Below are 27,436 nucleotides of genomic sequence, written 5' to 3' on the forward strand. Positions count from 1 at the left end.
TTTTTTTTATTTAATTTATTTAAATTATATTTATTAATAATATTATTATAATATTTATTAATATTATTATTAAATATATTAATAATAAAACAAAATATATTATTTATAAATTTATTATATTTAATAATAAAATAAAAAAATATAAAAAAAAAACATCCATTTAAATTAACTTTATTTAATTATTTATTAAAACAATTAATATTTATTAATTTTTTATTAAATAAAAATAAAATTATAATTAAATAAAATAAAATAATACCAATAATTATTCCAAAATAATTTATTTATTACACATTAAATAAATAAAATAAAATATAAATAATTACCTTATTTATAAATATAATAAATTAATTTATTTATTACATATAAAATAATTAAAATAAAAATATAATAATAATTATAATAATAATAATTTTAACTTTATTTATAACGTTAATAATCATTTATTAAATAATAATAATTTTTTTAAAAAAAATAAACAATTTACCAAAAAATCTCGATTATATTTTAATCATAAAAACCATAATTATTTAAATATTAAAATAAAATTTACACTTTTAAAACATATTATATTTAAATTAACCAAATTTATAATAAATTTAATTAATAATATTAATTAAAATTTTAACCATAATATCAATTATAATAATTTTAATTATATTTTATTAAAATTTAACATATTTAATAACATATTAAATAATATATTTATAAAAATATTTTATAATTTTTATATATGTTTAACAAATAATTACTTATAATTAAAATTTTTATTAATTATAATAAAAATTTAAATAAAATATATAAATAATAATAAAAATTTAAATAAAATATATAAATAATAATAAAAAATTAAATAATTAAATATATAAATAATAATAAAAAAATAAATTTAAAATATTAAATATTTATAAAATATATTATTTATTTAAATTTTTAAATAATTATAATATATATTATTATTATTTAATTTTTAAAATTTTAAAATATATTATTTAAATATAAATAATTATTAATATAAATTATTAAAATGATAAAGTTTTTATATGGATTAAATAATAAAAATGAATAATGTAATGAAAAAAGATAACGTAAAAGAATAATAATTAAATAAATAATTTAATTGGTTTTAATTATATGTTATTATAAAAGAAAAGAATTTATAAAATGGGGAGGATTATTAATTATATATGTGGGTTATATGTATTAAACCTTAGTTTTAATTACGTAATAAGGTTATATGATTGTAATTTTAATATTAATAATTTTTTTTTTTTTTTTTTGTATAGTTTATATATAATATAAACTTAATTGCGAATTTATAATAATATAAATATTGTTTTTTTTTTGCAATTTTTATTTTTTTTTTTTTAAGTTAATTTAAATCGATTTAGTTTAATAATATCTTTTTTAATAATAGTATTTTTTTCTTATATTTTTTATAATGTTGATTGTATTAATATATAAGTTGTAAAAGTGGTTATTAATTTATTAAAGGCATGGTTTAAAGGTTTATTTTTTGGTTATTTTGCGTTTTATATTATATAATTGTTTATTAATGTTTTTAAAATATTATTAATTATATAATTAAAGTTAAAAATGGTTATTTTTTAATTTTTTTTAATTTAATTTTATATTTTTATTATAAAATAATTAATATTAATAAACGTTTTTAATATTTTATTAACGTTTGATTTTATTATTATATTAGTTAAATTATCTTTTTTATAAATTTATTTAATATCGTTTATTTTTTACCTTTTATATAATTGCTGTAAAGATATAATGTTAATTATAAGCTGCTTTTCTTTCGTTGTATTAAGCTTGATAATGCACTTGTATAACGAGAATGAGTTAATATAAACAACTATTAGGGCGGGTGGGAGGTTGATCTTGTCAAGGATTGACGTTACCGTTGTGCCGATTGCTATAATTATGTTTACGCCGTGAATTATGGCATATATCTCACTTGTTAAAATACTTCTAGTAATTCGCTTATATTTTATTAAGCTCCAGTGAATTAGGTTGCTTTTTATAGTAAATAATTTGTTATAAAAAGTTTTATTAGTAATGAATATTTTATATTTAATTTAAAAATTTAAATTTTTATTATTTGTAAATAATTTATTTATAAATATAAATATTTTAGTTATTATTAAATTTAATAAAAAATATTTAAAGCTTTATTATATATTATTTTATTATTATTAAAACTTTTTATTAAATTTAATAATTTTATTTTTATTTAATTTTTAATATTATACCGTTTTTAATATATTAAACATTACTTTTAATTAATAAATAATAATTATATATATATTTTATACTTTTTATTATATATATTATTATAAGGTATTATTTATATTAGTTTTAATAATTATTATTTTTTTGTTTTAATTTTTTTATTTTAAATAAATATTGTTTTTTATATTTGTAAATATAATATATTTGTTAAATATTAATATATTTTTTTCTGTTAAATATATTTTAAATTTTATTTTAAATTTTATTTTTTATAATTTTTTATTTTTAAATTTATTAAATATTTTATTAAATATATTTAATATATTATTTATTTATATTATAATTATATTAAATTATTTTATTAAACTTAATATTAATAAATAAAAATTATATATTAACATTATTATAAAAAGTTTTTTTTTATAATGTTTAAAATATATTGTTTATTAATATATTTTTATTTTAAAAATTTTATAAAAAGGTTTAATTACAGTTATTATTATTATCTTTAAAAATATATGTTTTATTTCTTTTAATAATTTAATTATAATTATTTAATTTAGGTTTATTTTAAATTATATATATATTTATATTACATTTTATAATTATATTATAATTTTTTTAGTTTTTACATTTAATAATAAAATAAATGTAATAATAATTTACTGGTTAAAACGTTATATTGTTAAAAATTAAGTAAATATTATTTTTTTATTTTTATTATTATAATTTTATATAATAAATTTTAATTTTTTATAAAATTTATTAGTTGTTTTTTTTTTAATTTTATATATAATTTTTAAATTAAATAAATAAATATTTTTATATTTTTATTTATTATATTATTTAAATAAAAATATTTTTTTTTTAATAAATTTTTTAATTTTTTATTTATTTAATTTTTTGAACGGTTATTTTAATGTAATAATCTTACTTTTTTTATAAAGTTATACGGTAAATTTCGTATTTGCAATTTCTTTTAAAAATAAGTAATTTGTATTATTTGCTTTTTTTAGTTTATTTTTATTATTTGGTAGTTATTTTTATAGCTTTTTAGCTATTGGTACTTTAACTTTTAATATAAATTTATTTTCCGAATCATTAAATTTAATATTAAAATTATTGTTTTCGTTATATAAAATATTAATTATTTTATTTTAGAAATATAATTTTATAAATATAATTTAAAATTTAATAAATTTATTATTAATTTTAATAATATATGTTTAATTATTAAATATAATTAATTTATAAAATCTTATTTATTTTTTATTTTTTTAATAAATTTAAACTTTTAATTATAAAAATAAATTTATTGTTTTTATTATATTTGGTCTGTTTTTTATTCTTAATATATTATTTATTTTACGTTATATTTTAAATTTTTATATTTTATTTATTACTTTTTTCATAATTGTAACGCATATTATAATTAATAATATAAGTAATAAACTTTTAATTAATTTAAAATATATATCAAATATAAATAATATAAAAATTAATTTGTTTAGTTTTGTTATATTATTAACTATTTTAATAATTATTTATAAAATATAATATATATTTATTTAAATTTTTTATAAATTTTTTAATATAATTTTATATATATGTCGTAATAGTTTATAATATTTCTTTAATTACCTATTTAAGTTATACGTTTTAATTAAGATTTTTTTAATTAAAATTAATAATTTTTTTATATTAATTATAAATTTATTTATTATAAAATTTATATTTACATTAAATATAAAATTATCAAATAGTTTAAAGTAATTATTTATTTATATTATTTTTAATATATCTTAAATATATTTAATTATTATATCTTTTAAAAATTTTGTTATTTAAAATAACATTATTTTATTAATTATATAAAATATAAACTTATTTTTAATATATATTACATTAACGTTTATATTATAATTAAAATTAATATTATTTTTTACCGTAAATTTAAATTTTTTTAATACGTTTTTGTATATTTAATATTAATGGTAATATTTATTAATTTTATTAATAACGTTTTTATTAATTTTATTATATTTTGTTTTATTTAAAACGTTATAAAATTATTTTATTATAAAATAATTAAATTGTTAATAAATTTACCGGAACTCGGTTTTTATAAAATGGTAATATATAACAATTTATTTTTAATTATTTAATAAAAATTATAAATATTTCCATTTTCGGATAATAAAATAATTTTTTTTTTTATAAGTTAATATGTTTTTTACATTATTAAAAAATATATTAAACCGGTTTATATTTTTTAAATATAATAAAAACGGTATATTAAAAAATATAATATAAAATAAAATAGTTTTAAATAAAATTAATATATAAGTAATTTTTAAGTTTTATTGGTTTAAATTATTACTAAATCAAATTAAATAATGTTTAATTATTATTATATTAATTTTAATATACAAATATATTTATTATAAAACTTTTATTTAAAATTTTTTATTTATTAATACGTTTATAGTTTTAATGTTAAGTAATATATTTTAAAATGTATATAAATATTAATTTTTTAAATAAAAAGCTATTAAAATTTTGGGATATTTTTTATTAATTTTAGCTAGTAATACTTTTTCAAAATATTTATTAAATATATTTAATTTTATAAATACGTAATATATGACTTAATTTATAAAAATCTTTACTATTTAATAATTATTAATTTTATTATAAATTATAAAATATTAATTAAAAAATGGTAATGTTTGGTATTTATTACTTAAATTATTATTACAATTTTATTTTAAAATTTATACATTATAATCTTTTTTTTTATTTTTATTATTATATTTAATATTAACGCTTTTATATTTAATTAAAAATTTTTTAAAATCTTTTTTAATATTTTTAAATTTTTACTTTTATACATATTTTTGTTATTATTTATATTTTTTTTATTATTTTTTAACAAGGTATTTTATAAATTAATATTTAAACTTTTTATATATAAAACATTTTTTTTTATTATTACGTTTATTATAACGCCTTTTTAATAGTTTATTTTAATAAAATTATAACTATTTTAAATATTTATTATTTTGATAAATACGGTTGGTTTAATATTAATTATTAGATTATAGTTTTTAAATTAAATAAAATTTATATTTATATATAATATTAATTGCGTTATATAAATTTAAATATACGTTTTTAAAAATATTTACCGGTTGGAAGATTATTGCGTTAAACGTTAAATATTTTTGTATAACATTAATCATACTTTTTTTAAAGTTAACATTTTTAAAATAATTAAATAAAAGTTTTTTTTAAATTTATTAAATTTAGTTAATAAATTTATTTAAATTTATAAATAAATTATTATTTAAATATTTAACCATTATAATATAAATTGTTATTATTTTTTATTTGTTTATATATATTTATTAATTTTTAACGGTATAAAAAAATTTTTTTATCCAAATTATTATTTTTTAAAAGTTAAATTCTTTTTTTATAAAGTAATTATAATAATATTATAATATTTGTTTTTTTAACATTATTAAATAAACTTTATAATATTAATATTTTTTAATCTCGGTTTTTCGGTAATAATCTTTAAAAACCTTAATTTTTTTGTTTAAAATGTTATATCTTTTATTGCTAAATTTATGTTTATCATTATTATATATTTTAACAAAATTAGTAAAAGTTTATAAAGATTTTATTTATTATTATTACAGTAATATTTGGTTATTTTAAGGAAATAATAATTAATAATTATTTTAAAAAAATTATTATTAATAATTATTTTAAAAAAATAATAGTTAATAATTAAACTAAAGAAATAATTATTAATTATTTATAAAAAATAATAGTTAATAATTATTTTAAAGAGATAATTTTTATTATAATTACGTATTAAAATTTTAAATTAATCTTTGTTTAAATTATTAATAATAGTTTTCCGATATTTTTTTAATTTTTTTATTAAAAATATTTTGGTTTAAAATAAATACTTTTATTAGTATTAAATATATTTTTTGTAATATTGGCATTTGTATTAATAATGGTGCCGTTTTTGTTTAAATATTTATTTATTATATTTAAAATAATTAAAATGTTATTAATATTTGTTATGTAATAAATATTATTATTAATAACTTTAATTATATTACAAATTTTATTAATCCATTATATATATTATTAGATATTATTATTTTTAATTATTATTTTAAGTTTAATTTAATAATTACTTTATTTATTTTTTTAATATAATATAAGTTAAACTTTAAAATAAATATTATTAAATAATTTTTTGACATTTTAAAAGCTTGCCTGTTTAAAAATTTTAAATATTTTTTTGCATTAATAACTTTTTTTATTTTTTCGGAATTATTTATCTTAATAGTATATATTTCATATTTTAATAAATAATTTACCATTTTTATTTAAAAAGTATAATATATTTTTATAAAGTTTACCGCTTTCCATCTTTAAAAATTACCTTAAAATATTTACTATAATTTTTCGTTACATATATCATCGTTATATGTTGTAAAACTTTTAACATAATATATATTAATTTTATTTTATATTACGTTTACCAATTAATTAAGTTAAAATTTAATACTTAACAATTTCTTTTAAATAAATCTTATTTAATTAAACGTTATATTATTTATAAATACCGTAAAATTATCGTATTAAACAATTTTTAATACCATTAATTTATAATAAATTTTTAATTAAATTGTATAATAAACGCAAATTTGTTAACATTTTTATTAGTAAATTTTTAAATTAATATAATATTTTTCGTAATTATTTATAAATAAATAAATTTTAACGTTACTATTTTTTTTTATTATAAAATAATACATACCCTTTTATCGCCTATTTTTTTTTATTTTCTTTATTATTTTATAATTAACTTATTAATCAACCATTAATTAATATTAAAATAACAAAGTTTCCGTATAAATTAAATAATAAAAATAAATAATATAATAAAAAAAAATAACATAAAAAAATAATAATTAAATAAATAACTTAATTAATTTTAATTATATATTATTATAAAAAAAAAAATTTATAAAATAAAGAAAATTGTTAATTATATATATAAATTACGTATATTAAACCTTAACTTTAATCACATAATAAAGTTATATAACCATAATTTTAATATAAATATTATATTTAATATTTATACTTTTTTATATAAATTAAATAAATAAATATTTTTTAATTAATAATAATTATTTATTAAAAAATAATTTTTAAATATAAAATAATTTTTATATTTAATAATCGTTTTTTAAAACTACCTTTTGCCGTTATGGTACTTTACCATGTATTTTTCATTTTCCAGTTTTAAAGGTTGCTATATTAAAGAATTAAGATGATTTCGCTTAATTAATATATACAAGAATTGTTGAATATAACATTAGTTTACGAAAATATTGGCCTAACCAAATCATAAGAGAATTTTACAATTATATCATAAATACATTTACAACGCCATTATAGCCAGAGTGGACTTTGCACTTGTGTATCCCTATATTTCTCAGAATTATATTTGCCCAGTTGTATACTTGTTCATATAGTAATCACATTTCTTCTCTTTTGACAATGACAATTGTTAGGCTTATGCCAAATCAAGAATGCGCATTAATGATAGCAGCCAAAATATAATGGTAGAGTAGTGCTATTCAGGTTGGTATAGCTAAGTCTTCAAAGCCACCAATAAGGGCATTTATGAACATGGTAAACTCCAGGAAAGTATTACTCTCAAGGAATATTACTTCATAACTTTACATATAGCCGTCCACAGGCGAATCCCAATGTATCGCTGCTACTAATAAGTATCAAGATCTATGAAAGTTGAATCGCACATCTAAAAAGGGGGTGGCCCACAATAGGGGTCTTATTATAGACCTCACGACAGGCGCGAAAGTAAAGCCCAGAGACACATAAACACAAGCATTTGAGCATCGTTCAACCTTGGATAGATAAAGATATCAATTTTGTGCTTAAACTATCCCTTGTCGAATGCAAGTTATTACGTGGAGGGTCATAGACGATCCTAGAGATGCCACTTTAGCTAGCTTAAGGGGCATGCTTCGATCGTATATCAAATACCCAAGGCACTCAAGCGGTCTTAACGCATTACCAACTGATTGGTACTACATAGCCAGCCCAACCAGCCTCCGTATCAGCTTCTTTCCATTTCTCGATACCGCCTAACACACCATCCGCGCCAACCTCCCATGCGCCGCTTTCGACTTGCTTGAGCCACGCTCTCAGGACTTGAGCAAGGCGGACCTCGTGTGTACCAATGAATGGCACATATCCCAGTTGGAACAAGTCGGCGTGTGTATCGCGTGGTTGGACGACGGCGCCCTTTTCCTCTTTGATTTCTCCGAACCTCGCTCCGTCGCTTGTGCGTGCATATCCGCGTGACCCAATACCGAATGGCAGCACCATACGGGCGCCATCTTCAAAGCATACGGCTTCCTGGTCCGATTCCGTTAAGTAAAGTCCCGCGGGGTATGCGTTTACTTGAGACCATGGCCAGGAGAATGGGAGATGGGATCCCGTGCGATCGTTCACTCCATACGGACTGGGGGAAGCGTAGAACATATCCGAGGCTCGAAATAGTAAGACAGGAAACTGAATTGTCGGACCTATATCTACGTCTTCCCTAAGTAGGTCGGGATCGACCGCACTAAAGGGCTGGTATCCGAACGTGTCAGCAGTGGGTATTTCTAGTCCCGGAGCAATATAACGGAATGATGGTCGTCGTGCATTGCTTAGAAATTCCCGGGCAAATCCATATGATATGTTCGCCGCGGCCAGAGCATCGTCAGGAACGAGTGGCTGTTGACTCGATGGCCTAGAAATTCCTGGGATCCGAGACTCAATCGCATCCAAGAGATTGTGGTAGATGGTAAGTGTTTCTTCTATCTCATGAATGTCATAGGGTACGATTACCCACGGTTCGAATTTCTGGTTTGGAAGCTCTACAAAGCTATTAACGGCCTGCACCTTGCCTACTTCTACCATGTCAAGCCAGGCGCTGAGAACAACTTCGAGGGGGAACCATTGCTGGCGGCCATTCTGGGTAATTGAAGAGTCGGAATCGGACATCTGTATGATTGCTTTGTTTTCCACTTGGTCGAAGCTATCATTATGTTAGCTGAGATACTAGGAGACGTACTGTGAGGCTTACACTAGGCCGATTTGTCCGGGGGCGGCACCGGGAGCGACACCGAGAGGGACACCGCTACCGGTGTAAAGAGTTAGATACCGATCTGGGTTTACCCCCGTATTCATCTCTCCTTCGTTGTCTGACCATAGGAAATCATGGCTAGATAGACCCGCAACATAGTAGTGTAGAGAGTGGTTAGATACGACTAATGCACGCTCTAGGAAAGCCACCAGTGATGGCGAGAGACGACTGCGTACGCTCTCAGCATCGGCCCCGAAAAACTCGAACCAGTTTTCACGGTGTAGAAACTCTTCTGGATCACCCTTGCCGTCATATTCCAGCTGCTGTCCAGAGTCCACCCAGCCTCTCTCGAGGAGCCTGTTGTGCAAGGTAGCGCATCGGACATAGTCCAACTCAGCAGCCATCGGTGAGGGGTCACTTGAGATGGTGCGCCACGGTGATGGCGGGCTACCCTCAGTAAAGGGTATTTGAGGATCCATTTTGTTGTGACGAAGGTGTGTGGTTGGGAGAGCTTCAGTTGCGTATGGATGTATATGATATGATGTAAGGTAGGTAGGTACCTAAAGTATGGTTTCGAAAGGTACCTGGATGCGTAAAATGATGAGGAATATTTTGTTGAAGTATCCGCTTATTGTTTTGACGTTAGAGCATCTACCTTTTGACTCATTTACTTTCGAGGACAATGAGAAGAAGGAGCAGGCGTCAACTGTGTCAGACCACAGCTTTCGTGTTATGGTAAATGACCAGCAAGTTTCAACAACAAGAGATACGCAAGAGCATAAGTAGTCGAGGGGGACCCACGTTAATTTTTACTATCAGCCTGTTCACTTCGTACTGGCCGGTGCAGAACTACAAAGCCAAGTCTGTAGACGTGAATGGCTGTCTTACTGATGTCAATAGTATGGGTTAGCTGAGGCGTCGTGCCGTACAATCAGTTCTCAACGGGGATATACCACCAACAATGTGGTATACTACCCCCAACAATGATAATGAGAAAGGCTCCTATGACGTACTCTGCGTAGATGGTGGCTCGCCATATGTTGATATCAAGACTGGCGAGGCATCGTGCCTCGAAGATAGTGACGTGGTTGAACCGCAGACTACGGGAAATGCCAACGAAGACCTTTCGCGGTACGGAACACCCACGGTAGCAACTACGGGTGATGTTATTGTTGTATATACGATGCCCCAGTTGGTAGTTGTGACTAGGAGGACGTTACCTACTACTACACTACTTCTTATTGGGGCACGGGCTATAATTCACCGTAATGGACTGGCACCGCACGGCTAATCTAATAAGGGGTACAATGAGGTTAGATAACTATGTCTTAGATGTCTAACTCAGTGAAATTCTCATGGGATATTAAAGCCAAGAGAACTAGAGAATGGTACAAATTCATGCTGAAGTGCCTCCAGTAATTTGTGCCTTCTAACGCAAATGGATTATAGGATAAGCAACAAGTGTTGCGGCCCAGCTATCGACGGACATAAAAGGGGTATGAATGCTGCAGGTAAAGTCACCAGGATGCCTGGCATCGTGCCCAGAATACTACCCAGGCAATGGTACCAGCTACCGTAGCAACAGTTATCCAACAGTACAACAATATAGAGCCCAGAACTAGAGAAACAAAGATTGCAGCGACAAAGCCTGCTACAAGCCGACCAACTACCAAGGCCTCATTCAGTATGGCTAGGAGATCCGGGGTTAGGTTGGGATCTGTTGATGGGATTCTGACTTGGGTGAAAAGTGGTAAGTAGAGGAAGGTCCAGTTACGAGACCGGCGGATAGAATGAAAAAGGCACAAGCTGTAGAAATCCAGGAGATATCAGAGCTAGAGTATTGTGTGATGAGAGTCTGTTCATAGTATTACTGAAAGACACCAGAAGCGAGGAGGAAACCCCTTATTAGAAACGTGCCAATTAGCAAGAGGATCGGTCATTATGGCGTCCAAGGCTAGATATTTCAGTAGAACGTAGTTTATTCTCCCCATCGTCCATAACGGCTGCCATGATGTCGGTTACGGATTGTGGTACAGTATAGAATGAGCTTAGTTAAAAATAATGTAGTTTTCAAGTTCAAGGGAAGGAGATTAATAGTATTCGAAATAATCGTATTTGAAATATAAGACTAACCGTTTATTCCGATCTATGTATAGATTTACAAGAATTATGGTACTGAATAGAGCATTTCCTAATGTCTAACATAAGTAAACCTGTTAAATCTAAGGTTTATTAAGCTCTTACAGTATTCCCGCGTTCGACTCTTAACACTAGGTCGGACGGCGTCGGCTGCAAGTTATTTATCTAGGGCAAACGCCGCCGCGGATACTCTCAACCAAGTCCAGCTTCGTCTTTACGCCTCCGAGGCTGTCGTACTCGGACGAGGTCAGGCCTCGTCGGGAGTTGGCCGCGTTCCTGAAGCCGGCGCGGCCTAGGCCGGCGCCCGCTAGGTAGCTGAAGACGGCCATGAAGGCGTTCTCGGGATCGTTGACGATGTCGTAGACGGCCACGCCCGCGTCGCCGGTAGCGCCGATGAGCCGGAGCAGAGAGCGGACCGTCGTCATTCCCACGGCGCCGACGGCCTCGCCCACGAAGGGGATCCAGAAGAGCAGTCCGGTGATGAAATTGAGGATGAACTCCTCGCGCTGCTTCTTCTCGATCTCGCCGGCCTTCTCGACGATATTCTCCATGCTCGAGACGGCCTCCTCCGTCGAGTAGCTCGGCAGCGACGTGGCATCCACCAGGTCCGACAGCTCCATCAGGTCGTCCCAATCCCCGTACGCCCGCACGATCTTGAACCGGTCGAGCATGTCGGTTGCCTTGGGGAAGGAGTCGCCGATGACCTCCTTGGGGTTGTAGACCGTGACCTTGTCGGCTAGGGGGTAGTTGTAGAAGAAGTTGTTCTGCTTGTCCATGCACTCGTTGACATCTTTGCCCGCGTATTGGCACCCGTTGTTGACCCGCATGAGCCGCCTACCGAACTTGATCCACGACTCCTCGATGCCGTACTCCTCTCCAATGTCTTTCCAGAAACCGTCAGCGTCCTTGAGCGTGAACGTGGCGTTGGGGATCGGGGTTTGGTCGCCGTCCGCTATGGATCGCTGGAACTCCATCCGGGGGCACGTTATATCAATCGTACCCCTGCCGTTCTTGCAGTCGCTGCCTTTGACGCACGTCTCGGCACAGGTGGCATAGCGGCAGCTGCTGCAGCACGTAATGTACTTGGTCTCTTTACATGTGAAGTACTGGTCCACCTTGTCGCTGGCCATAAAATGGTTGACTTGAGGGGGAACCTGGTCCGCGACGTATTCCTCGTAGATGGAGAACTTGTCGTCGTAGCCGTCGTCGATAAGTTTCTTGTACTTGTTCAGGGCTGTTTCCAAGGTGGCGACCTGGACGTCTAGTAGGTACTGCTCGATGCAGTGGGCGGGCATAGAGTCTTTCCGTTGGTCGAGCTGATCAAGCGTGGTATATGAGCCCTGGCACGGAGACCAATAATTGTCGTCGACTTCGTATTCGTAATCATCGTCGTAGCCATCGCCGCCGCTCCCACTAGATGTCGTTAGTACGGAAGGAAACCGGAAGCGCGCAAGAATGGTGCAAGAATGGTGCTGAGACTTACTCCGCGAAATACTGCAAGTCCACGGCCCAGTCGGTAGTGCCCGCGAAGTTGTACGAATCGTAGAACTCGGTCCGTGACTTCTTCATGTCGTCGTCCATGTAGGCTACCCACTCGGTGTCGTTGTAAACCAAAATGTTAGAGCCTTCCCTCTTCCATTGCTTGTTGACCTTGCCGCTCTGGATGATCTCGTCGATTTCGGCATTGGAGATGTAGCCCCCCGTATCCGTACAACGCCCTTTCGCGGCGTCGGACACGCGGGGTGACCCCGTGAACAGGCATCCCTCGGAGTCGCAACCCGCCTTAGCCATCTTGAACGACCGGCCGTAGCTGGCCACGCCCACGACGACCTTGTTCGAGGCGGCGCCGGCTTTGGTGATCATAGAGAGGGCGTCCTTGGTCTCCGTCTCGTTGACATGGGACCTCAGACAGTTGCCGGTCTCGCAACCGGGAGAAGTCCACTTGTTGTTATAATCCCACTGGCCATGAAGATCGTACGTCATGTAGACGATGTAATCGAGGTCCTTGGCCATGTTCTTGATGGGGAACGCCTTGAGGTACCAATAGGATGCCGGTGCCGCGAAGGAAACTGATTTGGAAGAGCCCACGGATTTCTTAACATCGGACAGGAATTCGTAGTAGTTCTTACCATTGACCGGATCATCACTAGGGATGTCGGGAATATCAGGGGCCTGCGTGTTCACTCATTAGTCCTGCCAAGCAGAATAAGGGGGAGGGGGAGGTGGGTCACTCACTCCAGGATACTCCCAGTCGAGGTCGATGCCGTCGAGATTGTGCTCGTCGACGAATTCAATGAGATTACTCTTGAACTTGTCGCGGTTGCCAGGCTGGACGGCGGTGCGGATGATGTTGAAAGTCCCGGGCATCGTGCTGAAGTCCCATCCGCCAAATGAAATGATCTTCTTGACGCCTGTCATACGCTTGAAGATGTCAAACTGCTCCTGGACCTTGCTGATATCAACTGCGAAGTCATTCGGCGTGATATCAGCGAAGGCAAAGTGAATGTGAGTGTAGACATCTGTGTCGATCTGGTCGACATCCATGGTCAAGCATTTGCGGTTGTGGTTCCAAGCCTCAAAGTACGCAACCTTGATCTTCTCAGCCGGCGCAGATCCTTTGATGATATCTCTGCCGCAGTTGCTGACACCTGATCCCTACAGTCAGCTCGATGCTTTTCTCACAGCATGGCTCTTGATGAAACAATGTAGCTAGAGACAGCGTAACTTACATCCGTTCTTTGCGCCCGAGGTTCCAGGAGCACCGGTCTCAGACTTCTTTTCGACGCAGAAGTCATCCGTCGTACCACACTGGCCCCAGATATTGCAGCAAACATTAAGCGGACACGGGTTGAGCGTGCTCAAGTCGGTTCCTGCGGGCGGCCGCGCTGTGTCATTCGCCTTTACATATCCACGTTAGCCTGGGTAGTGCCATAATGACTATATGTAGTGTGACGGGGGGCGTTTTCTTACCGTTGGTCCGCAAACAGCGTTCTGTTAAGAATCCTCGTTAGTCAAGGTACTTTAACAAGGTACTTTAACAAGGTACTTTAACAAGGCACCTACGAGAATTAAGCAAGAAAGTACTCACAGGAACGTTCGCTGGCATGGGTGGGCTTCCCGTGCTCACACACATCTTGAAGTCGGGCAAGAGCTTCTCGCAGCCGTTCCAGGCCCAGGTTTTCTTGTTGAAGTTCTCCAGGTTTTCCACGGTCAGGTCACGGGCTGCCGCTATCTTGGCGCAGTTGTCGTTCTTTATGGTCGTGTACACCGCGCAGTTGCCGTCGGGATCGGGCTTGGGCTTCAAGTCCGGCATCTTCCCGGCCGTGCAGCAAACCTGTTGGCCCTCGGCCAGGTTCGAGCATAGATCGGCTTTGGTGTTGGCCTTAGTGAAGTCCGCCGCGCTGATACCGCACTTGGATGCTAGTGAGCCGCAGCTATCGCCGTAGATCACGGTCCTTGTCTTGCACGTGCCATCCGAGTTGCCCGGTGGCAGAGTGCTAGGCAGAGTGCCGCTGCTGCAACAGACGATCTCGTCGAGGATGAGGGTGCTGCAAAGGTCCTTGCGATTGTACTTCTCCAAGTCTGCCTGGCTGATCCCGCACCTGTCGGCCACAGCCCAACATCCATTTCCGGATTCGACTTTGGTTGTTTTGCAGTCGGCCCTCTTGGTAAGGTGCGACCTTGCCCCGAGGCTTGCGGGTGTAGTGCCAGATGATGCCGTCATATCGGTGCTACTATTTGACGTGACCTCAACGGGCGAGGGAACACGCAGGGTGACCGACATCCAAGGCTCTCCCACGCCCGGCTTAGTGACACATTCTCTGTCGGCCCATGTCTTGACAGCCTCTTGGACGAATGGGAGATTCGCGACACTAGCAGCAACAATGCCGAAGCTATAGTCTGCGCCGAGGCCATCGGTACCGCACATCTGGACGACAGTGGCCTTAGATATGGCCTTCTCCTCTGCGTATTTCAGCAGATTGTTGAGAACATCCGAGCTGTGGCACTAGGTTAGTGGTTAGGCCTCTACGGAAGCAAGTGTGTGGTGCGAACGTAGGCTATGGATGGGGAAAAGAGTAAGAAAAGACAATGTAAAGGCGCTCATATTGCGGTATCCATACGAGACGGGCATCATAGGTTTGTATTCTGGAAGGTCCAAAGACAGATTTATGGGCTAAAGAAGTTTGAACCCCTGGGGTACTTACGTTACTCCGTGTTGATGAATCTCGGCTCCAGCAAAGACGCCAATGGCTGCTGATTGGGAATAGGCAAATTCGATTGCGTTGTGAGCGCAGGAGGGTACCTGTAATGCGAGATGGCGGGAAATCTGATGCCCAGCAGCCAGGAAATGGTTGACAGAGAATTCAGCAGCATTGCTGCCGACTTGTGGTTCGTGCATGTAGATGGAGGCCTCCTTCAGGACACGATTAGACGTTGAACAGAGGGATGCCTTGCTCTCGTCCGCGACGAATGCAGCTTTTACACCGGAGCCATAGTCGGCTGTGCATGCCCTCATAGCCGTAGGAGTTGTTTGATCTTCAGCTGTAGTCTTGACAACCATGTTGAGCAGCATAGTCTCGTTACATGACGCCAACTCTGCAGCGTCTGGAAACAAGAACCATTCGGTACTCGAGCTGCTGTTTTTGGTTGCGCTGCATGACACGGGGCACTTTTTGCGCGTATCAAGTGACGCTCGCTGGGCCGTCGCGAGCCACGACTCGAGTTCTGCGACATCTTCGTCTCGGCGGGAGATTTCGATATGAGAATGGGATGCAAAAGCCTCGGAAGCCAAGATGGCCCAAGGAACAAGTAAAGAAGCCCTCATGATAGCATGGAACTGCGCAAGCAGGTTCGCTGAGGGGATGAAAGCCTCTGACTCTCTGGCACGAGAGGGAACAAATATAAGACGGATGAGAAAAATAGAAGCGACTGAGCACAGGCGAGCTGAGCGAACGTTGGACGGCGGAGCTCACGCATTCGAGCAGCTCAAGATATCGAGAACAAGGCCGGTGAGAATGACCTTGGCATAGACATGGGTTGATGTTGTCCTACTAGCACTACCTGGATTGCTTCCGCCTCTTTGAATATACAAGTACCCTCATCTCCGATATAGTCAGCCCTATCAACAGGGGTTTAGCAAATGAATCGTCACGAGACAAGAAGAGTGCGGCGAGGGAATGAAGTTAGGATCTCGCTACGTGCTAAAAGAGCACCTGCGTGTTATACGCCGCAGACTAAACCGTCGCCAAGGGGCCAGATTCGCACCAGGCTGACAGCATTATTATAGTCAATACAACCATCAACAGAATGGCCTATCAGACCGGAGATGGAGATTATACGGTAACACGGCATATGTTAGTCCAGTTCTACTTCTAATAGAACATGATCGGATACAGCTCCGCTGTGAACTTGAGCCTGAAGGACGGTCTTGGAATTGGGAGCAAACTCATCAATCATTTTTCTTCACCCATCCTTTACTTCACCTAGGACTCAACTTCTTCCTTGCTCTGTCGAGTCTTGTGCACCAGCAACAATCATGAAAGTTAATCTTTTCCTCGTTCTTTCTCACCTCTCCGCAGTCTTGGCCGGAGGGTACCAGGGATGCCTTGAGCGCGTGCTACTGTTCAATGCCTACGAGATCGATGGGCTCAACGATGAGAAGGACCAGACGATCGGCTTCAAGTGCGCCAAAGCGGACACGAAGACCAAATCATGCACCCAGTGGAATGCTTGCAAGCCAAAGAAGAACTCGGGTCGCACCCGGTGCAACTTTGACGACCTCATGGTGTTCCTGGGCAAGACCCCTACTCCAAACGGTTGGTCCGTCAACGGTTCCGATGGGAAGTTGGACCCCGAGGGGACGGCCAAGCAATGTTACAAGCTCTTCGCCAACGGCCCAGGGAAGAACCCCAAGGTGCCCAACTTCCCGCCTTACGTAGCCGTAAAGGACGCGTGGGAGTTCAACGACTACATCAAGCGTGTCGGCGACACAGTTAACAATGCGTACAAGAACAAAGGGAACAGTGGCAACCGGGGTTTCTGGGATAGCTTCGACGCGACTTTAGACAAGGTCAGCGAGGCGCGGGCTGGAGATCACGGCCCTCATCTCGTTCAGGAAGCTAAGGCCCAGCTAGGTGGCAAAATGGACATACAAATACAGAAACTAGGATCTGGGAACAATCCTGCTACTGGCGAAGTGTGGGAAACCGTGGATTGGAAAGAGACGGCTAAACAAGCTAAGGATAAGGGCGTGCCTGATGTCGACAAGGAGATTCAGGGGTTTCTCAAGAACTTCTACGGCGGGAGCAACAAGCAGGCAAAGGATCACCGCGTAGTGATACAGTCATACAAGCGGGTGACGGACAGAAGTCGGAGTTGTCGTTAAGATGGACAATTTAGAAGTGGTTATTATGTGTCGGAAAGTAGGAAAGTTGGAGGAGGCAGAGCATGAGAAAGGAGAATAGGATAGATAGCGCGGTTGTGGTATACACGGCGATAGAATTGTAGATAATGCAATGATTGATTTCCCTCGATGAGATAACTCTTAGTTGACTGAGACGAGCACTACTAAGGTAGTCATATCCGCCCTCATCTTAGGCTTCTTCAGCAGCCTCGTCATTTTGTCTATTCATCTCCTCCAGCGCTTCGTCAAGCATCTGTTCCATCTCGAAGCTTCTCATCATCCGACCATCGTCTGGATCGAAGAACCACAGGTTTTCCAGGGCGCAAGGCCAGGAGTGCTCGTGGGAAGCCCCATGCCATGCCTCCATCCCATCTCCACAAACTACATGGATTTCCTCCGTGTTTACCCAGTCCCAGAGCTCTCTTACTTCAAAGTGGTAGAAGGATTCGTCCGAGTTTTCACGCTCGAACCTTAGCCGCTTAATGGATAATGCGACGGGTGCGAAAGCTCTGAACGAGGTTTTCCCGATAGAGACCATATCGATGTCCAAGTTGAGCCAGACATAGCGAGACTCCGCACCCGCGGCGGCGTTGACCTTGGTGGCGGTGACCTCGAAGAAGGCCTGCTTGTACAGGCCCAAGTTACGAGCTTCTTGGCAGGTTTGGAGCATTGCTGGCACCGGCGTGGGCGAGACTAGCCTCTGAACTTTTAGCGGGTTGTCAGGCACGACGCGGACCTCCACGACACGAGGTTCGACTACCAAGGCCCAGATGCGCCTGCGAAGCTCGGTTGGGAGGCGCGGAAATGGATGAAAGGTGGTCATTGTTGATTCCTAACAGCAGGGCTCAACGCAGGTAGATAGCGTACATAGTAGTCTGCGGCCCGTTGACTTGAAGCGGAAGGAGAAAAGCTGCCAAGGGTTATTGATAGTTAGCACGTCGGGATACCTCGTGCTTACGTCGTACGATCCGCCAATCCGTATGATGTGAATGGTGAATGGTCTTTGTTATTTAGATTGTCGTGTAACGGCGGCATAATATAAAATATAATTAAGTCCTATATGTATAGTCCTTATCGTAGGATTGGTTAAATAGAATTATTAGCTACTACGCGGCGTATTTCTTGGCAGTTCTTGTCACCTGGACCTCCTTGTAACGGCCAATCAGACCCTGTATAGTCCTGTATAGTCCCTGGTGTTGGGCTAATTGAGCTGACTCAGTCTTAACTCAGACTCTAGAGTCTAGACTACAACTGAACTGACACCGATATGAGCTGAAATATAAGCTGAAATATGGGCTTCACTTGGCGCCAAGAGAGAAGAGAGGGAGGGAAACAAACGAAGCAAGCAAGTGAGAATACCTATAGCCGCGATTTCTGCCTGCGACTCCAGTAGCTGCTGGATTGCCGCTCCTCTTCCCATCGTCCACCCTTCCTACCTTCTTCTTCACCGGCTTACCTAGTAATTCGATTTGCATCAGCGCTGCTATGAAGGCCTCCCTTTTGTTTCTGCTCGTGGCGGTTCGCCGCGCCTGCGGTACCCCCAACCCGACGCTTCAATGGGACCCAGAGACGACTAAAGACTGCATCGAATGGTACAACAACAGCGACGATGAACCGTGCGAATACGTACGCAGTCTGTTTGGGATCACCCCCGAGGAGTTCCATGAATGGAACCCCTCCGTCGGTCTCGACTGCCAACCATGGGAGTATCAGTCGTACTGCATCGTTACCATGGAGAAGATCAACAACACAATCACGACCACTTCATCTTCTTCCTCGACAACGGCTGTCTCCACTACCTCTGTGGTCACGCCCGGACCCTCCCCTACCTCTTGGACCGATATGGGCTGTTATGTCGAGTACCCCGCGCTGCCTATCCTCGAGGAGAACTTGAGCCCCGAGGGCGGCGATGCAGCGTTGTCTATTCCCAAATGCGAGAACGCGTGCTATCTCAAGGCGTATGTCTTCGCAGGCGTGCAGGAGGGGAACCAGTGCTGGTGTGGCAGCTACGTGGGCGGCGAGTGGGCGAGCAACCAGACTCACTGCAACACCACCTGCACCGGCGACAGCAAGGTGTTCTGTGGCGGCAAGGGACTGGTCAACGTCTTCAAGGCCGAGCAGAACGAGGCGTCTACTAAAACTACTGCTACTACCGGGGCCTCCAGTACGACTACGGCAACAGGATCTACTATCAGCGAGACTCGGTCGTCCGGGGCAATCAGGAATCTGGCAATGGCTTGAAGGATTGGGGTTGGCTTGATTGTCTCTACTCTTGTTTTCTATGTATGTATGCAGACCTAATCGAAATATAACACCGGTGGTGATGGAACGTATGGCCATTAGGACATGTGGCTTTTATGAAAGGCGTTATAGAAGGACACAAGAGGCGAAAGGGGGTTACCTACTTAAGCAATACATATATTATGCCTTGAATTTGAGGCACTGAGATAATAAACTATAACATGTCCTAGCTTACCCTTTATAAGTTTGTTTAACTGATTGAATTTAACAAATAACCTAGAGTGGTGTAATGGTAACATTCCAAACTGACACATGGGGACGCTTGCGTTGCGGAACCATGCCCGTATTAAGGGATGAAGGGATCCGGGTTCAAATCCTGGCTCTGGGAAATAATGTTTTATTTTTAAAAAAAAAAATTAAATTACATAAAACTTTCCTCTTTTAATAATTTTTTTATTATAATTTATATATAAATAATAAGACTATTGCTATTTGTACTCCTTTAAATTTCTATCGAAGCTTATTCGTACGAAGGTTAAGGCCAAAAGTTTCGCACATTTGAGCTTGGCAAAGCCACGTGCGAATTGCCTAGGAGGTAGTCATCAAATATAAGGCTATGGGTTTAAGACTACCATTCAATGAGAGGGCATATCTGATTAAATACTGTACCTTTTAAGTATACTATAGCTACCTTCGTTCACACGGGCTTATTAATATATCACATTTGTTGAACCAACTAGTTACAATTCATCAAGAATGAAGGGGCCGTCTCGTGCACCTCGAGTTGCTATTGTCGGCGGGAGTATCACGGGTATGGCATGTTCTTGGGAATTGCAGAAACACGATTGCACCGTGGAAATCTACGAGACTCACCGCAAGCTCGGTGGACATGCTAACTCGGTACCATTCGAGGGCAATGGGAGGACTGTAAACGTCGACAGTGGTTTCATCGCAATGGATGAAGCCTCATATCGTAGGTCATAAGTCTAGCGTCATGTGTCCCGCTTTCAAAAATCAACTAAGTGTTAATATGTATTCGAAGAGGTTCATAAGTTACTTCCTGATTCCAATGGTAGCTGCTCCATGGTGTACCGACCCGGAGGAGTTCGCTCGCACGTTTCCCGCCAAGTTCCTCATTCAATTCATGTGAGTCTACTAGTGGCCTTCAGGTCGGAAATTGTAGAGTTGCTAATAGATCCCCCCGAGAAGGCTACAACGCGGTCTACTAGATGCCGTAGTGAAAAGACTTGGATGGCGTTCTTTTCGAAATGGGTCGCAGACTTACATCGAGGCATTCCAACGTAGCCTCCCACCTTGTCACCGACTACACTTACATACTCCGGTACATAGGGTAGTGCGGACTGGCAAAAAGATGACACTCATTTTTGCAGACAAGTCTAGAGAGACATTCGACCGTGTAGTCCTTGCTCAGTGCAGAGTACCCACGTTTTCTACCACCCGCTCATTAGTTCAGAGAGTATCCTCATGTCTCGTCACATTCACTTAATCAACGGCGTTTCGGGTATCGCGTTTGCCGGTGCCTGGATGGGGTTTGGGTTCCGCGAGGACGGTTTTAGAGCCAGTGTCCACGCGGCGCGCGTCCTGATAGATGGTTGGGAGAAGACACCGCCATTAAATCTAACAGGAGACTCAGCGCAAGTTCATGCGCCTAGGACTGGTCTTATGAGGCGGTTTCTCAAGCTCGTGGTTTTGATAGTGTGGAAACTTCTGAGCTTTACCTGATTTTGCACCTTAGGATACGTTGTGCTAGATGGGTTGAGGATACAGTCAGTGAACGCATCGATCCTGAGGAATCGCGAAAAGGTAAAATCCTCATCAGGCATCACTAAATAGACCTCTGATACCTCTGTTTGGAAATCAGGATCCCTGGGGCGTATTTCTCTATTGATATATAAGCAAACTAGGCACCTATCTAGCCGAATAAATAATAGAATAAATTTCGGATGCTTCCCTGAGAGATGTTTAATCGTTAATTTCTGATAAAAATTTATTGATTAAAAGCGATTTCCAAAGAAAATGGAAATATAAACAGGAAGCAACCCCCCGGGGCTGCACAATAGCCCGAATTTACAACCAATCGGATTAAATAACCCTTTTATATAAACATATGTAAAAATTATTAAAACATATTAAAATATTACGTTTTTTAACCAATTAAAAATATATTTAATTACTTTATTTTTTATACCATATAATATAATTTTTTTAATAATAATTTAAATATTAATAAAAATATTATTTATTAACTTTTTAAATTAATAATAACTTTTAACTAAATATAATATAATAACAAAAATAAATATTATTTATTATTTTTAAAAACCGTTTACTTTTATAAAAAAATTAATATTAACGTTAATATTAATTAATTCGAAATTATTTTATTTTAACTTTATTATAATATTATTTACATTTTTTATTAATTTTTAAATAAGTTTAAAAAGTTTAATTTTATTAATTTTAACATTTTTTACAATTATTTTAATAATTTTTAATTTTTTTTCCATATTTTTTAATTTTTTATTTATTTTTTTTAAATATTTTTTAATATTAAATTTACTATTTTTATTATATTCTTTTTTATTTAATAAATTAAAAAATATATTATTATTATTATTATTTTTTTTTTCTTTTTTTTTTTCTTTATTAATAATTTTATTTTATTATATTTCAAAATTTAAAAACCATTACTTTTATAACGTATTAAATACAAAAATATTTTTTAAAATACATAAAATTAATTTTTTATTTTAATTAATTAAAATAAAATATACTTTTAAATTTATAAATAATATTAATATATAAATTTCTAAAAATTAAATTACATAAAAAATTTTTTTTATAAAAATTAAATTTATTTACCAAAAATAAAATTTAATTTCTTTTAATAGATTTTCTTTATAAATTTTAATAAATAAATAAAAATAATTTTATATAATTATAATTAATTTTATTTAATAAATAATTTTAATAATTTTAATAATATTAATTAAATATATATATATATTTAACCTTTTTTTAAAATATTTTTAAATTTTTTAAACATTAAAAAATTTATAATTAAAAATATTATTTACACTTTTATATAAACATTTTAAACCAAAATATTTATAACGTTAAAAAATTATTTTATAATTTAATTTAATAAATCCTTACGTTATTAAAAAAACATATTACATATAAAATATATAATAAATATAAATTTTAATATTTTAACTTAAATAAAATATACCCATTTTTTTAAAATTACGTAATAATTTTTTATTAAAATTATTAAAAACAAAAAAAGTAAAAACTATTAAATAAAATATATCACAATAAAAAATAAACATTATATTAAATAATTCCAAATATAATTTACTAATAATATAATTTAAATTAATTAAACAAAAAAATAAATTTAAATTTATATTATAACATTTTAAATTAATAATATATTTTAAAATAATATACATTAACTTTCGTAAATTTTCAATTTTAATTTTTATTTTAATAACATTTTTACTTTTTACCTTAATAACATTATTACCTTTTACCTTAATAACATTTTTATTTTTTATCTTAATAATATTCCTACCTTTTACATTAATAACATTTTTAACCTTTTTAACATTAATACTATTAAAGTTTTTATAAAAAACAATTTACCTACAATTATAACATATAAATAATATTATTTAATATTAAATAAATTAAATTATAAATATTTAAATTTAAATATTAATTATATAAAATTATAAATTAAATATAAATTATATAAATTATAAATAAATAATAAAATAAAAAATATAAATAAATAAATATTATTAATTTATATTTATTATAAATAATAACAATATACATTATTATAATATTAAAAAAAAAAATTATATTATATTAATAAATAAATAATAAAAAATTAAAAATTAAAATTATTATTTTTATTATAATATAATTATATTATAAATAAAATATATTTAAAGGTTAAAAATTTTTAAAACATTAAAAATAAAATTTAATTTATTTTTTAATATTAAATTAATTAAATTATTAAAAAATTTATTAAAATAATGTTTTTCATTATTTTAATTAATATATATTAATTATATGATATAATCTTACATAATTAAATTTAAATAATTAATTATATTTTAATTATTATATTTTTTATATTTATATAATAATTTTTTTGTATAAATAATTATTTTTATTTTTTTTACCCCGTATAAAATATAAATAATCTTTATTTTAATTATTTTTTTTCTTTTTTTTTTAATTTTTTTTAATTTTATTAATAATTATTTATATAATATTTTATTATTATTTAATATATTAAACGTTTATAATTATTTTTTTGCAATTTTATAAAGTGTCGAAATTTTAAATGTTATTTTTAAATATAAAGTTATATATTAAAGTTATTATAAGGTTATAATAAATATATGCTTTTTTTCGAAAATAATAAATTATTGGAAATAATTTATTATAATTTATTATATTATACGTTAAATAATTATTATTTATTTATTATAATTTTTTAATTAATTATTTTTTAATATTAATAAAATTTATTATTTATAATAAATATTATAGCAAAAATTATTTAATTATTATTTTATTTATATTATTACGTTTTATTTATTTTTAATTATATAATATATATTTAATATTAATATTTTATAAATAAATTATTTTTTTTAAAAATTTATTATAAGTAATTTTTAAAAATTATATTGGATTTTTATAAAAATTATTAATAATAAAGCCTTTAATTTAAACGTTATATAAAATAACTTTATATTGTTTTATAATATTTAAAAGAAAAAAAGTTAAAAATATAAATAATATTATTATATTTATAATTATATTATTTTATTAAGTAAATAAGTTATAAATTATAATAATTCTATTTTTATAAAAGATTTAAATAAATTTTAAGTTATTAATTAATTTTAAACCGTTAATAAGTTTTAAATTATTAATAAAATTTAAATATTATACTATTTTAAATTAAAATTATAATTATTAAAACCATAATTATTAAAACTATAATTAAATTAAAAATTTTAAATAATTATTATTTATAAAAAAATTATTTTATATTTATTTTTTTAATTTTTTTTTATAATTTCTTTTTATATTTAATTTTTTTTACTTTATATTTTTCTTATTAATATTTTATATTTATATTAATAAATTTAAAAGGTTAAACTTAATTTTTTTTTAAAAAAAAAAAAAAAAAGGAATTATTAACGGTTAAATTATACTATAATAAAATAATAATTAATTATTACTATTTTATTAAATTAAATTAAATAATTAATATTTACTTTTATTTAAAATAATAATTTTAATAAAACTTAATAGTTTTTATTAATAAATAATAATAATTAAAACTTTTTAAAATTTATAACTTTTAAAAATTATATATAAATTATTATAAAATCAACTTTTTTTTTATCAATTTTTTTTTATTAACTTATTTTATTATAAAATTTAAATATACTTTAAATAAAGTTTAATTTTAAACTTTAAATTTTATAATTATAAATATTAATATAAATATAAAATTTAATTAATTAAAAAATTTAACGCATATAAAAATTTTATTTTTATTTAATATATAAATTTTATTTAAAAATAAAGGTAAAAAACCTTTATTTAAATTTAATAAATAGATTTTAAATATAATTGGCAATAATATTAAAATTATTTTTAATAATTTTATAATAAAAAAAATATTTAAATTAATTATATATATAAAAAAATTTAAGTTAAAAATAAACGCTTTTATTATATATTTAATATTATTAATTATTTTTAAAATTTAATAATTATTTATTATTAAAATAATAAATATATTTTTCGTTAATATTAAATAAGTTAATATTTTTAAAATTAAATTATTTATCATTTTAAAAACTTTTATAAACGTTTTAACCTTATTTTTTTTAAAAATTTTAAATATATATTTTAATAAAAAAATATAAACCTTTTATTTTCGCTTTTTAACAAAAATTATATAAATTTATAAATTTATTATATATTATATTAAATTTAAAAAAATTATAATTTTACACTTTTTATTTAAAAATATATGTTTTAATTTTACTAATTTTACGTTTAAAACGTTAACATTATTATTTATTTATAAACTTTCCTTTAATCGTTTAAATAAACCTAAAAACCAAATATTTATTATTTTTATTTATTAATCCAAAAAAATAATTATAATAAATTTTTACCATAAAACATAATTTAAAAAATAATTATTATTTATTACTTTAAATAATTTTCCAATTTTTTCGTATTTTTTTTAATTTATTGCTTTTTTTAAATATAATAAAAAAATCTTTTAAATTAATTTAAATTAATAAAAATTACCGTAAAAAATTATGATTAATATTTTACCAAAATTTTTATTAAATTTATTTTATATTTTTTAAAATTAAAAATATATTACATAAAAATTAACTTTATTTATTATATTATATTTATTTATTACCAAAATATTAACTTATTTTTAAACAATTTATTTTTTAAATAAAAAACGTTAAAACGTAATAATAAAAAAAACTATTATAAAATAAATAATAATATTATTAATATAAATTTTTACAAACCTTAATATAATAATAAACTTTATCTTTTTTTATAAAATCTTTTATTTTCGAAAATTTTAATTAATATTTTAATTATAATATTTTTTTTAATATTACTTTTACCTTTTAAATAAAAAAATAATTAATTATTATTTATTAAAAAGATTTTTATAATATTATTATTATTAGCAATTTATATTAAACATATTACGTTAATTTTATTTAAATATTAAAAAATTATGGTTAAAACAGTTAATTATTTTTTATTTAACTTATTTTATTAAATTAATATTTAACTTTTATTAAATTATATATAATTAATATAGAAATTAATAATTATTATTATTAAAATAATATATATTAATAAAATATATATTATTATAATAAATAATTATAATTAAATAAGATTTTTATTTATTTTAAATAATTTATTTATTTTTTATTTTTTAAAACTTTTTTTAAAATTTATATTTTAAATATTTATTACGTTTAATTAATTGTTTTTAAAATTTGATTTTTTAATTATTTTAACTAACATTTTTTAATTTAATAACGAAAATTTTAATTTTTATTTTTTTATTTAATTTATAATTATATAATAAAAGAAATTAATAT

At 30.5% G+C, this 27,436-nt stretch overlaps 6 protein-coding genes and 1 pseudogene across 7 annotated transcripts; 4 read left to right on the top strand and 3 right to left on the bottom strand.

Annotated features, from left to right (window-relative positions):
• Positions 1–8,373: 8,373 nt before the first annotated feature.
• F4817DRAFT_362955 (uncharacterized protein) lies at positions 8,374–9,840 on the bottom strand (the record flags this gene model as incomplete). Its single annotated transcript, XM_049306589.1, has 2 exons — positions 8,374–9,388; positions 9,437–9,840. The coding sequence occupies 2 exons, from the start codon at positions 9,838–9,840 to the stop codon at positions 8,374–8,376; spliced, it is 1,419 nt and encodes a 472-aa protein (XP_049153330.1).
• A 1,896-nt stretch (positions 9,841–11,736) lies between these two features.
• Positions 11,737–16,400, bottom strand: F4817DRAFT_321672 (putative glycosyl hydrolase, family 18; the record flags this gene model as incomplete). The annotated part of the gene is made up of 7 exons (XM_049301311.1): positions 11,737–12,988; positions 13,059–13,747; positions 13,811–14,223; positions 14,305–14,473; positions 14,546–14,566; positions 14,664–15,573; positions 15,781–16,400. The coding sequence occupies 7 exons, from the start codon at positions 16,398–16,400 to the stop codon at positions 11,737–11,739; spliced, it is 4,074 nt and encodes a 1,357-aa protein (XP_049153331.1).
• A 589-nt stretch (positions 16,401–16,989) lies between these two features.
• Positions 16,990–18,064, top strand: F4817DRAFT_52628 (uncharacterized protein). The gene has a single exon (XM_049307582.1). It carries the CDS (start codon positions 17,112–17,114, stop codon positions 17,958–17,960), a length of 849 nt encoding a protein of 282 aa, XP_049153332.1. The 5' UTR covers positions 16,990–17,111; the 3' UTR covers positions 17,961–18,064.
• Positions 18,065–19,103, bottom strand: F4817DRAFT_52633 (uncharacterized protein). Its single transcript, XM_049307583.1, has one exon. It carries the CDS (start codon positions 18,799–18,801, stop codon positions 18,169–18,171), a length of 633 nt encoding a protein of 210 aa, XP_049153333.1. The 5' UTR covers positions 18,802–19,103; the 3' UTR covers positions 18,065–18,168.
• On the top strand, positions 19,018–20,449 carry F4817DRAFT_355310 (uncharacterized protein). The gene has a single exon (XM_049305640.1). The coding sequence runs from the start codon at positions 19,464–19,466 to the stop codon at positions 20,217–20,219; it is 756 nt and encodes a 251-aa protein (XP_049153334.1). The 5' UTR covers positions 19,018–19,463; the 3' UTR covers positions 20,220–20,449.
• A 45-nt stretch (positions 20,450–20,494) lies between these two features.
• F4817DRAFT_t166 lies at positions 20,495–20,607 on the top strand (annotated as a pseudogene). The gene has a single exon. The product of its transcript is annotated as a tRNA-OTHER (tRNA).
• Positions 20,608–20,883: 276 nt separating this feature from the next.
• F4817DRAFT_52655 (uncharacterized protein) lies at positions 20,884–21,803 on the top strand. Its single transcript, XM_049307584.1, has 2 exons — positions 20,884–21,365; positions 21,429–21,803. The coding sequence occupies exons 1-2, from the start codon at positions 21,178–21,180 to the stop codon at positions 21,724–21,726; spliced, it is 486 nt and encodes a 161-aa protein (XP_049153335.1). The 5' UTR covers positions 20,884–21,177; the 3' UTR covers positions 21,727–21,803.
• Positions 21,804–27,436: the final 5,633 nt, after the last annotated feature.

Source organism: Daldinia loculata (assembly GCF_022478755.1).
Source record: "Daldinia loculata strain CBS 113971 unplaced genomic scaffold F4817scaffold_141, whole genome shotgun sequence".
NCBI lineage: Eukaryota > Fungi > Ascomycota > Sordariomycetes > Xylariales > Hypoxylaceae > Daldinia > Daldinia loculata.